Consider the following 13,603-nt stretch of genomic DNA (forward strand, 5'->3'; position numbering starts at 1 on the left):
AGTTTAATAGTTTGAAATCTTAAAAGAAAAATATTAGCTAACTTTACCACTGTCATACTACCATCTACGGTGCTATTACTACCATCTTAACCTCAGTTACCAACATCATCAACCACCACCATTATTAGTACTGCCATCAACCTCATCATTCAAAATAATGAGAGTCAACTTTTCATGTGTGATTAATATGTCATGTACTGCACTAAAAAATTTCTTTGGGTTTCCTCATATTTCAAAACAGCCCTAGATCCCTGTTTTAGAGGTGAGAAAACGGAAACTTGCTGAGATAAGTAATATACCGGAGGTCATGCAGATAGGGAGGACAGCCTGAGATTCAAAGCTAGGCTACCTGACCTCAGAGCCCACATTTTTATGGCTACACTCTAACTAAAATGTTAAATTGAATCATTTTTGTTTTCAACTCTGTATCATCTCGAACTCCTATAAAATGTTAACTAATGACACATTCTGGTGGTAAAACTATTACAGCTGTTTACCAAGCTGAAAACAGAATGTGAGAGTTTTCAAAAATTATAATCCATTCCCCAAAAGACTGGTTACCTTTCGTGCCTATGCTTTTCAGATTTGCCTATTTTGCATATATAGTTAAATGGCAACAGGCTGTACGACACTTAACTAAACACAACTTCTATCATGCAACTTTAAAAAAATCATTTAACATTTAATAGATTTTAGATACCTTTTCATTCTTAATGACTAAATTCCACTTAAGTTGTAGAAATCCAAAATAATTTATTTGTAAACTATACACCACAGTTTCATTAACTCTAATTTATTTCTCTGATATAGGCGTTTCCTTCCATTGATGGTTGTTGTTCTGAGGACTGGGAGGGCATACCTTTGTATTCTCTGCTTGATTTCATGTATTGAATCATATTGTCTAAGTAATTTGAATGCTATATTCCCTGCAAATGTGGTTCCTTACAACCTGGAAGGGGAACTAGAAGGATAGACATATACTATAAATCACTTCAATTACCAACTAGATAAAATAAAACTCTAGATCTTTATATGTAGTAGAGACAAAAAGCACATGAAGTGTGTAACTTTTCTATAGTGACAAACATCCTCCAATTTTGGTTTCCAGGCAATCCATTTTCCATTCTTTTTTTCCTTCAGAGCTTCCACCCAACCCACATATCCTGTAGCCCTAATTTAGACACAGGGCACCCTGTGATTTCTTACCTAAGGATTTGAAGACATCGGGGCTGGCATACTTCCCATCAAAGTACACGGTGTTGTTCTGAGAGTCAAAGGCACGGCACATCCTGATGAACACCACTTCTAGAGAACCTAAGCAGAGGCAGGATGGGTTCAGGCCATCTGATCTAGGGGAGTCTGTTTCTAAGGTGCTTACGTAGAGATGCTTTCTGAGACAGCACAGAGGGTGCTGTGTGTAATGTTGGCTCAGCTGCATCAGCTCTCTGTCCCTCTGAGAGGGTAGAACTTACTCCTACAAGCAAAGACTTTTGCAGAAACTAAGCCATTTAACTGAAATGAGAACTAATTTACAAATGACTTCCTTGGCGCACTTCTACCTTGCAAAGTAGAGTCTTTATAGTTGCTAGGAAAGCACTTATTCATATGTATAAAAACAAACCATCAAAACTGGGGAGATTCCCTGAATTCCACAACACTTCCTAAAAACACAGCCTTGGGACCTGGTGGGCACACAAAACAAAGGTGATGGAAAATGTGGGAATGTAGTCTTCCTTTAATTTAATCTTCTCACCCAGAGGAAAAGCAAAATAGAAGGAATGTTTCCTGAACATAGCTTAAAAACCTTTAAAAAGAACTCAGTTTCTGCTAAGAAAAACCTGAGCTATTACCACTGGAGAAAAAGTGCTCTCGACACCTTCCTTACCAAGCATTTCTTTAACAAGCCGGTGAAAGCGGGTTAGGGAGAGACATCAAAATTCACTTGCAAGGCACATACCTGCTTTTAGAAGCACAATTTGATCGTTTTGACACAGCTCCATAAATCCATCAATGCGTTTGGCAAACTCCACCACATACTGTATAGCTTCTGTAATTTTGATGGCACACAATTGCCACATCACCTCCCGCTGCTGTTCAAGAAGAAAACATTAACACACAGGTTACCTGGCATCCTTGGCACAAGTAGTTTGCTCCTATTTTATAAAATCCTTCTGTGGAAATGGAGTCAGAAAGGTTAGAGGCCTGAACAATAAACAGTTGCCTAGTAATCCAGGTTATAAGGATTGCTGCCATGTCCCTTCTGCTCTTCCGATTCCTCTTACCTTTTTGGTGGCATGGGACAGGGACAGGATGTTTTGAACATTTAGAGCAGAAAAGCTAAAAAGTCAGGGAAACAACACATGCCACTGCTTTAGCCTTGGGCCACAGAATAGCAAAATAGGATCTTTTTTTAAGCAATTATTTTGCCTTGGGAAATTTAACTACACTTTATTGGGGGGAAGGATGAAAAGGGGAGTAAAGTAAATTTATTATATACCCACTACCAGCTAGATGCTTTATGATATCCATGTCTCAGCATTTTCATAAGAATTTTTTTTCTATTGTCCAGAAATCACATGAAAGTTCATAGAGGTTTCACAGCTAGTAGGTTGTGAGAACTGGACCCGAATCCAAGCATCTCTGACTCTGAAATCCTGTTTCGTATGCTTTGCTGTTTCTTACTTATTTCTAGCCTCTCCTCTGCAACTTTGGCTACTGTGGTTACCTGTTACTTCAGAGGCAAACAAAGCAATTCAGCGCTACTCCTCAACTTGTCCTCTCAGTTTCCTTTCATATCCTCACTCTCCAGTGCTGTTATAGGAGAACCTGAATCTGTTGCATTGCTCACTTTCCCCTAATCTCAGTTTAAGACTATTTCTTTTGGTGTGACGGGGTCTAAGAAACCCTGGATTAAGAGCCATGATTCATAGTCTGGGCCTGATGTTTCCCTCTCCAGCTATAAGCTGGCTGGATGGAGGGGTGTTAGTTACGTGAAGCGGAGGATTAACGCAGAGAATCCCATGGTCTTTTCCAAACTCCAATTCTATGATTATCAGGAAAACCCAAAGCATTTTCTTCTACCGAAGGTGAAATGGATTAGAAGTTTCCCATCTCCAGATTGCCCTCTCATTTTAGTGGCTTGTTGATCAGAGTGTTGTATAGAAAAAAGCAAGTAGCAGCACTGTAAGACTCATACTGCTAGGTTCAGACCAGAGTTACATGATCATAGTTTCCAACCTCATGTTTGTACATATTGTCTAAAGTTCTTCTTAATAGCCACCGGAAACATGAGGCTAAGTTTTTTTTTTTTTTTTTTTTTTAAACAACAAATTCTGGACTTAAGAATCTTCTGCTGTGATACTGGGATATATCCCTATCCATTTAGGTTTTTGGAAGCTGCTTGATCTAGACCCCTGGTGGCTGATGGAAGGAGATATGTGTATATTTATAAAACACAATAGAATTTATTTGTTCTTGCTGAATTTTACATGCTGGCATCTCAGTAAGATGACAAAGTCTCAAGGACATGATCACTCAGGAAGAATAATTTTTTAAGCAGAAATCTGCTATTTGATTAACTCATTCTTTGGTTCTAAATAAACCTCCTGCACCAACACCATTCCCACAATTGCCTCAATCCTAAGAAAAAGTCTTCGGATTCTACCTTGTTTTGATAGTTCTCAATCTCTTCCTGCAGAAAGGTCTGCCACGTTATCTGCTGAAGTTCTTCTCTCAAGTATTGGCAGGTTTCCAGATGTGATTTAGATATATTCTGTGCAAGGTGTTCTAAGGAGAAAACAGGAGATCACAAACATGAAAAGTCATATTCTTCTTTCTTTGGATAATCCATAATTTTCCCACCTAATATTTGCTTTAAAAAGGAATAAGTGTAATGCCAGGTGTTGAGTTCTGATTATCTTTACATATTTAAATAGGCAGTTTGAAACTTTTCTGTATTTGAGAACATGAGGATGGAAGACAGAAACTTTGCAAAGCCTATATTTCAATATAAGACAGTGATTTGAGGCCTTGCTAACCTTGACCTTGTTCTGTGCTTTATATCAATGTCTGGTAATTAACAGATATTGACCTAGATAGGTATGCAAAATGATTGACATGGCTCCATGGCATTTTTTTAAAATATCCTAAGAAGGATTACTCTTTTAAAACCAGGAAATTATATTCTTTTATGATGACAACTATGCAGTTCTTTTGTTTTTCCTGCAAATAGCAGGTCAAGCATTGCTGAAGGCCTAGAATGTCCTGTGTAGAGTGTAGTTGTTAAGAGATAGACTGTGCACTTAGACTGTCCAGGTCTGTACCTTAGCTCCACTACTTATTTGCTGTGCCATCTTGAGTGTTACTTCACCTCTCTGTACTTTGGTTTCCTCACTTGTAAAATAAGGAGACTAGTACTATTTCACAGGGCCGCTGTGAGAACTAAATAAGGTGAACATGTAGAAGAGGGAGGACTGCTTAGCATGTGCTGCATAGTTATTATGATTGAGAGTAAGGGGTTTGAGATATTGAGGAAATGGATGCCAAAGAAGTTTTTCCTAGCTATTTACCATCTGTGGTCATGCATGGATATACTGAAAGGATAATTCAAGACACTGAACAATAAAGTGTGAAAGTGAATTTCATCAGAAGATAAAGTCACCACCAAGAAAGGGAGAGATCAGTGCTGACTCAGTGGAACTGGAGGATGCTTCTTGGCACTGAAAACTGAAGATGGGTAGTGTTGGCAGGCGGAGCTCAGTGGTGTGGGAAGGTGCACCAGCTCCACATAGGAAGGATGGTGGATGAAGGAACTGAATATGCATCTATAGGAACAGGCAGATGTGATAAAGTAATCATGTCAAGACAGAAATATAGGTAGGTAAGGGCCCAACTCCTGGAAAACCTTGAATGTGAGGATTCAATCTGTTCCTAATGAAAGAGGAAGTAGTTGGATTCTCCAGGGGGTGCTGACATATTGAAAATTGTATCTGGAAACAGAGGACAAGCAGGTGGACTTGACAAAGAGGCTGGGGCAGGAGGGTAAATCAGTAGGCTGCTGGAGTCTAGGTGTGAGGGATTAAGAGCATGAAGCTGGTTGGAAGAGGAGGACGATTAAAAGTATTTTAAAAGAAGAATTGACAAGATTCCACGAATATGGAACCGTACCAAAAATTTACTCTCCTCCCAGGGTCCTGGATATATAACAGGCAAGTCATTTAAAAGAATGGTGCTGGATGCAGACTTGGTAATGCTCGTAGGAGTGTCTGTAAATTTGTTATTTCCTTCCTCAAACAGAACGAGACTTGTTTGTGTGAAAATAGAGCAGGTTCACCTAAATGGAGTTTGAAACTAGAATCTCCTTGGAGACACAGAAACATAATAAATCTTAATGGCCCTATTTGGCAACACACAGACACTAAAACAGCACGAATAAATAGCATACCAAAATAAAACAGAAACAAAAGAAAACATTTAAAGGAAAAGAAAGAGACAGAAATTGAGAGAAAGAGGGAGAAGCCAGAAAATTGTACGTCTTAGAATCAATGATGCTGTGAAAAGGAGAGTACAGACAAAAATAATGAGAACTGGAAACCAGAAAATTAATGCAGAAATAAGGTAGTGAACTGTCTCCGATAGAAAGCGTTCTCCCTGTATGAGGTAGTTTCTAGAATCTAAGCGGATTTTTGCAAATATGGAAACACTGAAGTGAAAAGTGTTCACAGGGAAGCTAGGGGCTCCTGCAGCTGAATAGCAGGAAGTAGCTCATAGTGTTCTCTTCCAGGTTGTGTGTCTTTTCCAGTTAATATGGTCAGTCGGCATCTTGTGTTTTCACTTCATCTTAAAATATGTTGCCAGGGCTGGGGATGAAGGTCTATGGTAGGGTGCTTTCCTGGCACTCACAAGGCCCTGGGGTTGATCCCCAACACTCCTATCTTCAAAGTTGCCCCTTTCCCCCACCTGAGTCAGATTTTTAAGACAGTGAACAGTGTAATGCAGATGACATACCATTAGAGGGCAGTAGCTGCATTCTCACCAACTGCTAACTGCAGTCTTTGATTCCAATTTATAATAGATTTGGCCAAGTCTAAGATTTTAGATACTTTGCTATTTTTAAATCTCCATTTCAGCAAAGGAGAATATGTTCATACTGAATAAAAGTTAAGAAGTTAGTGTTGGCTTCTCAGAGAAAATGTGTGGAATAGTGAAATACCTCAGAAATAGGAGGTAGGAGGCCTGGTTTCAGGTCTGAGCTCAGCAGATATCTATCTCACTTTGTGACAAGGGCAAGTCCCTTCCCCTCCTCAGCCATGACTGCTTCATCAGTACAGCCAGTGTCTAGACACTGCAGATGGAAGATCCTGGTTTCTGAGTAACTCAGACTTTTCATAGTGGGAAGGAAATATAGATACCACCTGGTCCAAACGCTGCTCATATTACAGATAATGACATTAATGACGTGATAATAAATAACTCTTACATAGCATTTGCCATGTGTCAGACCCATTTAATTTACATCTGTTCTGAATATATGTATTTTCTCACTCAATACTCATAATCCCAGGAAAAAGGTACTAGCACTGTCTCCATTATTATATGAGGAAACTGAGCCACAGTGAGGTTAAGTGACATTTTCAAGGTGTCACAGATAGCAAATGGCAGAGCTATGTATTGAACACAGACAACCTGGTTTCAGAGTCTGCGGTCAACCTTTATATTCTATGGGTAGAGAAACTTCAGGTCACATGACTTATACCAGGTGGTACAACTTATAGAGCAAGTCTATGACCACAGCCCACACAAGCTGATTTCTTGTTTCATTCTATGTCCAATATAATGTCACTCATCTCTCCTGCACAAGGCATTAGCTAACAATTAGAGTCAACAAACACAATTAGTGCTTTAAAAAAATGTACTGCAGTTGTTTACCTGGAATGTATAATTCAGGTACCAATTGCACATCAAGGACAAAATATCCTAGCCAAGGATGAATTCTATTCTACTGAAAGTAACGAGCAATAGGTACTCTTATTGAAAGAGAACTGTACTTAGGATATGTTAATTTATAATTTTCCTGTTGTGCAGTTGTTTTACTTGTTGAGAAAATGATGACAAAGTTTAGCTTATTGTGAACTCGAGTCTTAGTTAAAAAGAACAACAGGACTTAAGCCACAAAGGAACTCTCAAGCAATTTTACATAGCTTTACAACCATTTTCATGCTACTTTTAGTTTAATGAACTACTCTGCATGTATAAATGGTATATAAAATTAGAACCCAATTTTGGCCTTTTCAGAAAAATTCTAGTTTAGTTTCGAGTTTGGGTCTACTCCTAGTTATGACTTAATTCATCCTAGAATATGCTACAACACACGGGTAAAAAAATTCCCGTTTTAAAAGACACATTAAGTACAAGGGCACAAGGCTCCCTAGCTGCCCTGGGAGCTAAAACCACTGTGGAAGTGGAGGCTGGTTTGTTGAGTGACTTGGGACAGTCAGCTCAGCCATTTTGGGCCCCAGTCAGGTTTTAGTGTACTTTTAGCCAAAGTGCCATGTTCAAGGGTGACACTTTGGCTAAGCTCTATGGATTTATTTTAGGATTGAAGATTTGACAAGCAAACAGGATAGATTCACTAGTATTTATGGGAAGATGGAAGCAAACCTAAAGTGAGTCAGGTCATTTTTCATGGGATTATGTCAGCTTTCAATCAAATCCCTATTCATTTCTGAAAATTTTACTTTCATTACAGTTCTGCTTAAGGCTCAGGCAACCAAGATTTCATGACAAAAACGGAAGGTTTTGTTCTAGTTCAAGAAAAAAAAAAAAAAAATCAAACCTACCTCTGCTCAGCTTGGCTTCTAGTTCAGAGGTTTCTCTGTTAATCAAAAGAGCTGAGATACACCTTTAATGCTGTTCAGTGGTTAAAGACCAGGCTTAACATGTCCCTGCTCTTGAGGATTTAAATTTAGACCCATAAAGAGATGCTTGTTGTAAAAACCGTAAAGAACATTCAATTTGTTCTATTTGGAGAAAGATTTTACTGGAAATATAAATTTCACTTAAAAGATGTTTTATGGGGTACAGAGGTGGAGCAACCCTCTAAAGAACACAGCCATTATTTCTGTGAACTGAGGATTTCTGTGCTCAAGTCAGAACCTGCTGGTTCTTTTCCATTCCAGGTCCTCATTCTCTTCTCGTATTAACTTAGTCATCTCCGCAGCAACTAATTGAAATGTCCCAAAGGATTATAACCTTGTGTGAGGAATCACTAGGAGGAGAAGATCAAATTCGAAAACTGCAAAGGTTCTTGTCAAAGTTTTTCTAATAATAGTGCTGTATTTAAAAATCGATTAAATATAGCAGAGGATGTTAATATAACTTCCTTGAAATAGAAAGTTTGCCATTGTCTGTGTTATCAACATTTCTAGGTCACATCTCCCAAAAAGCAGTCATATGCCAGCAATAAGGAAATAAGACTGGGGGAAGGTATGGTAAGCCCTATATAAAATATATAAATTTGGTCAACAATATCCATCCTCAAGTGAAGAAGCTAATTTCCTTTTAATATTTATATCATAAATAAAGGCATATAGGGGCTGGGCAAATGATACAAATGAAAGAATTGGGGGTGGGCCTATCAGGAGATGTCACCCCCCTGCCAGGAACCAGTTGGTTCTAACATTCACAAAGCCTGGCTCAGCATAATTGGTTTTTTTCCCCTCCTACAAAAAGCTGAAAATTTAAATTTTTCATAACTGTCCAAGTTTAGTGGGGCATGGAAAGGGGAAACTGACCAAGTACAAACTTACAGTTATATAGGAAAAATAAGTTCTAGTGTTTTATGGCACTGGTTAATCATGTATCAAATACTTCAAAATGCCTAGAAGAGAGAATTTAAAAATTTTTCACTACAAAGAAATTATGAATATATGAGGTGATAGATATGGTAAACACTCTTATTTTACTATTATACAATGTATCAAAACATCACATTGTCCTCCATAATGCACAATTATTATGTGTCCATCAAAAACACAAAAAAGCAGGCTTTAAATTTTAGTAACCAAACACTTTAAAATTCTGTGCTGGCTAAATAACATGTCCATGGGCCAGGTTCAGTTTGTGAAATGCCATTTTTTGGTGACCTTAGGTACAAAGCAATATTCAGAATATAACTAAAGTAAAAAACTGTTGAAGTTAAAGTGACCATTCCCTAAGCTTAATGTTTTCTGCAGAATTTTCCTTCATTTTGTCTCATTTCTGATGCCAAGAGGCTACGCATTTATGGGAAATGATGGACAGTCAAAAGCAAGGGGGTGGGCTGGAATCTGAAGTAGCCTAGATGGTAAAGGTGAACTACATCATTTTAACAACATAACTCATCAGAGGAAAGTCAAACATGCCCCTTTACTACCAAAGACATGAGCAGAGCATCCCAGCAGAAGCATGCATGCCATTACCTAGTTCTGCCATGGACACCGTTGGGGAAGTCTCTCCATTGGTGAACGAACAGTAGGGAAAGAAGCCAGATGCTGGTGTGTAGTCACATATGGGTTCTGGTTTGATTCCATTGATATCAAGCCCTGACTGGTCTGGGGAGGGCTGTATGTCCAGGTAGAAGCTGCTGACGGCGGAGTCGGCCTTGCTGCCCTCAGGGGTGTGCCCATCAATGTAGGTACTGAGGTCCTCGTGAAGCTCCGTCAGCCCATTGGCCGAGATGTTGTAGGTGGGTGTCAGCGGCTCAGCCTCTCCAGGCTGCTGCTGGTGGTCGCGCTGCTGCTGCTGCATCCGGTGCTTCTGCACTTCTGCATATAAGCTGTCTCTCTGTTTTTTCGACATTCGACCAAATTTTACAGCTGGAAGAAAAAAGCCAAATAGTACCATGTAAAATGTGCTTTTCTTCATTATCATCTCCGGAGGGCTTTAGGGTTTCCTTTGAAGTCTTAATCTCAATCAATAGCCAATGATCACAAAATAAGAACATCATCCAGAGGTGGAAACAGTCCCACCCCACACAGGCTGGCTCCATCTTTTCCTGGCAAATACATATCCCAGAGAAACGGATGTTTCAGAAACAGACTCAGAATGGTATGGGAGTGCTTGGATAATCTTCCCTGTTTTCCTACCATCAATATCCTTGGGCTCACTGGGCACCACTGAGGTGTCACTTAATGGACTTGTTCACTTACCGTCTATGAAACTGACCTCAGCCTTCTCCTCTCCCAGCATTCAGACCAAGGGACAGGGATGCAGAGACTCACAGGGCACACTAAGGGAGAGGCAGACCTCAACTTCCACTCAGTTCTCTGTTTTGCACACTTGAATGAGGTTCTTCCCAGTTAAACAGCTGGCTTTGAAGCTTTATGGAAAAGGCCTGACCTAAGAAGCCCCCTCCTCTACTTGTGAGTCCTGGAAGCCCCTCTGAAATCCTTGGAACCAGCTTTAAGTGACGCTTTCTGTGGATTTCTTTTAGTCTTGAGTAAAATGGACATCAAGATTTTGAAAGGGCAAGTACTTTATAAGATTCCTGTTGGGTGGACTGGTGTTTGCAATGCTTCTCCTTGGGATGTGTCCCCATATTTTAAGTGGAACAGTGACTGAAGCAATTTTTTAGTTCATTTCAGAATCTCAAATGATTTCTTCTGAAACACCCAGATAATTGAAAGGAAAAAAAAACAAAAAACCCTATGATATCCTGGTCTGAATTCCCCACTAATTTATTTAAATTCTATGTGGATAAAGCCTTTGTTGGAGGGACTTAGTTCTCCTGATTTTCCATTAATTTACTCCTGGTTGGGGGAGTAAAGTCACACGAATCTGGGGCAGGAAGCTGGAGAGATGGAAATGGAGTTGGAACCACAGCCACCAAACTGGCCAGCAGCCAGTTTGATATACTGGAGGATATACTGTTCTTCTGCAGAGGAAACAAGTGAACTAGAGTGGTCAGTTTTCAGTTTCTACAACTTAGATAACAAACTTAGGTGGGGCCAGTTAGACAGTAAACAGGTTGATATGGGCTCTGAATTTCAGGCCCATAGTTTTATAATCCCCTAATTCCCTCCATGCTATTTCTTCATATGTATAATTTCCAAAAGGCATACTGAGGCTACTTAATTTTTTGCAGGAGGATACTCTAGGACCTCCAACAGGATCCAGACCCATAGGTGAAATGTACTCTGCGATCGTGCTTTAACTTTTGACTTAACATTAACAATAGTTATCTTCCAATAAGTGAAATAGAATGACCAGCTCTTGAAAAAATGCACATAAAAGTTGTGATTTTAACTTACAGGTTCCTAAGACGTATACCTTACTTTGTCAGTTTAAAGCCCTCAGAATAGGAACCCCACAGAGTTGCATGTCTCAGGAATTTCTGAGAAAATGGCATAAGTTCTGTGATTTATATCTTCTAATGACAACAACTTTACTTTTGTAGGGGCATATGGGGGATCTTCTAGGACACAAAGGAACAAAAGTGAATTTGTACGTGGGTGGGTCCATGGGCCCTAAGAGCATGTGACTATGGAGAAGGCAGGCTGTGCTACAGGCCGCCATTCCACTGGAGGAAACTGTTTCCTTCGATGGGATCTCTTAAGATAGCCAGTATGTTCAGAAAGTCCCTAAAATGGACCTGCTGTACTTTCTGCCCAGTTTCCATGTATAAGAATAACTGCCTTGAAATCTGGTGTTGATTATTCAGTGCACTTAAGATAGTTTTCCAGGAAGATCTTGAAATGTTCTATAATTGAATGGTAGATGGTCTCTTTTCCTTAAAATAACTTCTTTTAATGAAAAGAGCATTTGTCATTTAGCCTCACTTTATACTATTTTCAAACATTCTGCATGTACAAATATTTGACCTGGGCATGTGATTCAAAAGATCCAGTTAGCATAAATACTCCTTCATCCCAACTGCCAGTACACTTACTAGGGTAAGGCAGGTAACAATTAGTTCTGGCATGTGTTTCCTATGGGGGAAAATGCTCAGAGGAATTATATCTATTAAAGCCCTTTAGATGACACTAATAAATTAATCTACCTGTAACTTTTGAAATGTTAGAAAACCTTACAGGACAATTCTCCTCTATCCTACCCCACTCCCCATGAGCCAGGCAGCTGACTGGTAGATTATGGGGAGAAACAACGGCTGTGGATTCTGTGATGTTGCCACGCTGTCAGGGAGCTTGGGGTGGGCCTGGGTGGGGGAGGGGGCACCTCCTGGCAGATCTAGGTCCCTGTTTCATAACCCCATGCTACTGTGCCACTCAATCTGTGGGAGCTCACCGTCTCGAGACATCCCTACGGCAAGACATTTCTGCAATCGACAGTGTTGGCAGCGGTTTCTACTGGTTCGATCAATCAAACAGTTCTTCTGACGAGGACAGGAGTAGGTGGCATTGCTTTGCTGACTTCTCCTGAAAAAGCCCTGTGATTCAGTTATAAAATATAAAATAGGTTAGTGTCAGTTTGAGTGGTATGATACTCAAGGCAGTATACTAAGCACTGAGCAGCATTAATATTTAATGGAGAATTAAACTTGTAGCAGAATCATCCAGGAGACCATTAATGAAATTAAAGTCACTTCTTTTTCCTTGGGTAAAATTGATCCCAAGAGCCTAATCCTCCATCCCTTACACATGCAAAACTTTCTTTAACTTTGACCGACAGTCATCTATGCAAAAGGCACAAGATCAGGCTCCTGCTCTTGCCCTCTGAGGATCAGAAGCAATGTGTTCAATGGAATGATACAAAGGAGTTTATCTTTAACCTTTATTTCCAAAATATTTTTATTTTTATTTTATTTTTTCTTTTTTGGTACTGGGGATTGAACCTGGGGGTACTTTACTACTGTGATACATTCCTAGCCCTTTTTAGTTTTATTTTGAGACAGGGTCTCACTAAATTGCTGAGGCTGGCCTCAAATCTGCTTTAACCTCTTTAGTTTCTGGAATTACAGGCATGAGCCACCAAGTGAAACTCCAAAAATATTTTTAGCAAAATAATTACTAACTGGATGCCCAGAATTAAGGAAAATGCAGTCAAGTCATGATCCGGAGCACTGTGATCCTGGTGGCCCCTTAGGCATCTCTCATTCCCTGGGTCCCTCTCCACGGGTGCAAGTGATCAGATGACACTTGGATGGATTATTTTGGCAGATCAGCCAGATTGGGAATCTTCCTCAACCCTCGACAGTTTGTAATACCAGTGTTCAGAGTAGTGGCCTTTCAAGATTTAACAAATCCAGTCTGATGTCCCTCAAGTTCCTCTTAAATGTTGAGAACTGTTTTGAAAATGAGAAAGAGCACAAAGAGCTACTGGCCTCAAGAATTTAATTTTTGTTTGTTTATTAACTTCCTGAGCAGGATTCTTAGCTCATTAATTTTTAGTGTTTATTCTCATAGCTGCAAATGTTCCTTTTAGTTATGTTTCAGCAGCAACCTAGAAGTTTTACTATGTAGTATTTTCATTATTATCCATTTGAACATGTTCCAGATTTTCCATCAATTTCTTCTTTAACCCAAATGTTATTTAGAAGTGTGTTTATCAGTTTTCAAATGTACACGGGGTTTTGGTTATCTCTTAATTGCTGACTTACCTTTCAGTG

General features: G+C 39.5%; 1 protein-coding gene across 3 annotated transcripts in view; it reads right to left on the reverse strand.

The window, feature by feature from the left end:
* The window catches only part of RORA (RAR related orphan receptor A), a 675,763-nt gene that overhangs the window by 7,778 nt on the left and 654,382 nt on the right, over positions 1 to 13,603 (reverse strand). For all 3 annotated transcript variants that reach the window (XM_079129337.1, XM_079129339.1, XM_079129338.1), the window contains 5 exons: positions 12,283 to 12,424; positions 9,459 to 9,854; positions 3,665 to 3,786; positions 1,958 to 2,090; positions 1,207 to 1,314 (listed from right to left, as the gene is read on the reverse strand). In XM_079129337.1, the coding sequence (XP_078985463.1) occupies positions 1,207 to 1,314; positions 1,958 to 2,090; positions 3,665 to 3,786; positions 9,459 to 9,854; positions 12,283 to 12,424 (901 nt within the window). The remainder of the gene's footprint in view (positions 1 to 1,206; positions 1,315 to 1,957; positions 2,091 to 3,664; positions 3,787 to 9,458; positions 9,855 to 12,282; positions 12,425 to 13,603) is intronic.

Source organism: Sciurus vulgaris (assembly GCF_902686455.1).
Source record: "Sciurus vulgaris genome assembly, chromosome: 2".
NCBI classification, from domain to species: domain Eukaryota; kingdom Metazoa; phylum Chordata; class Mammalia; order Rodentia; family Sciuridae; genus Sciurus; species Sciurus vulgaris.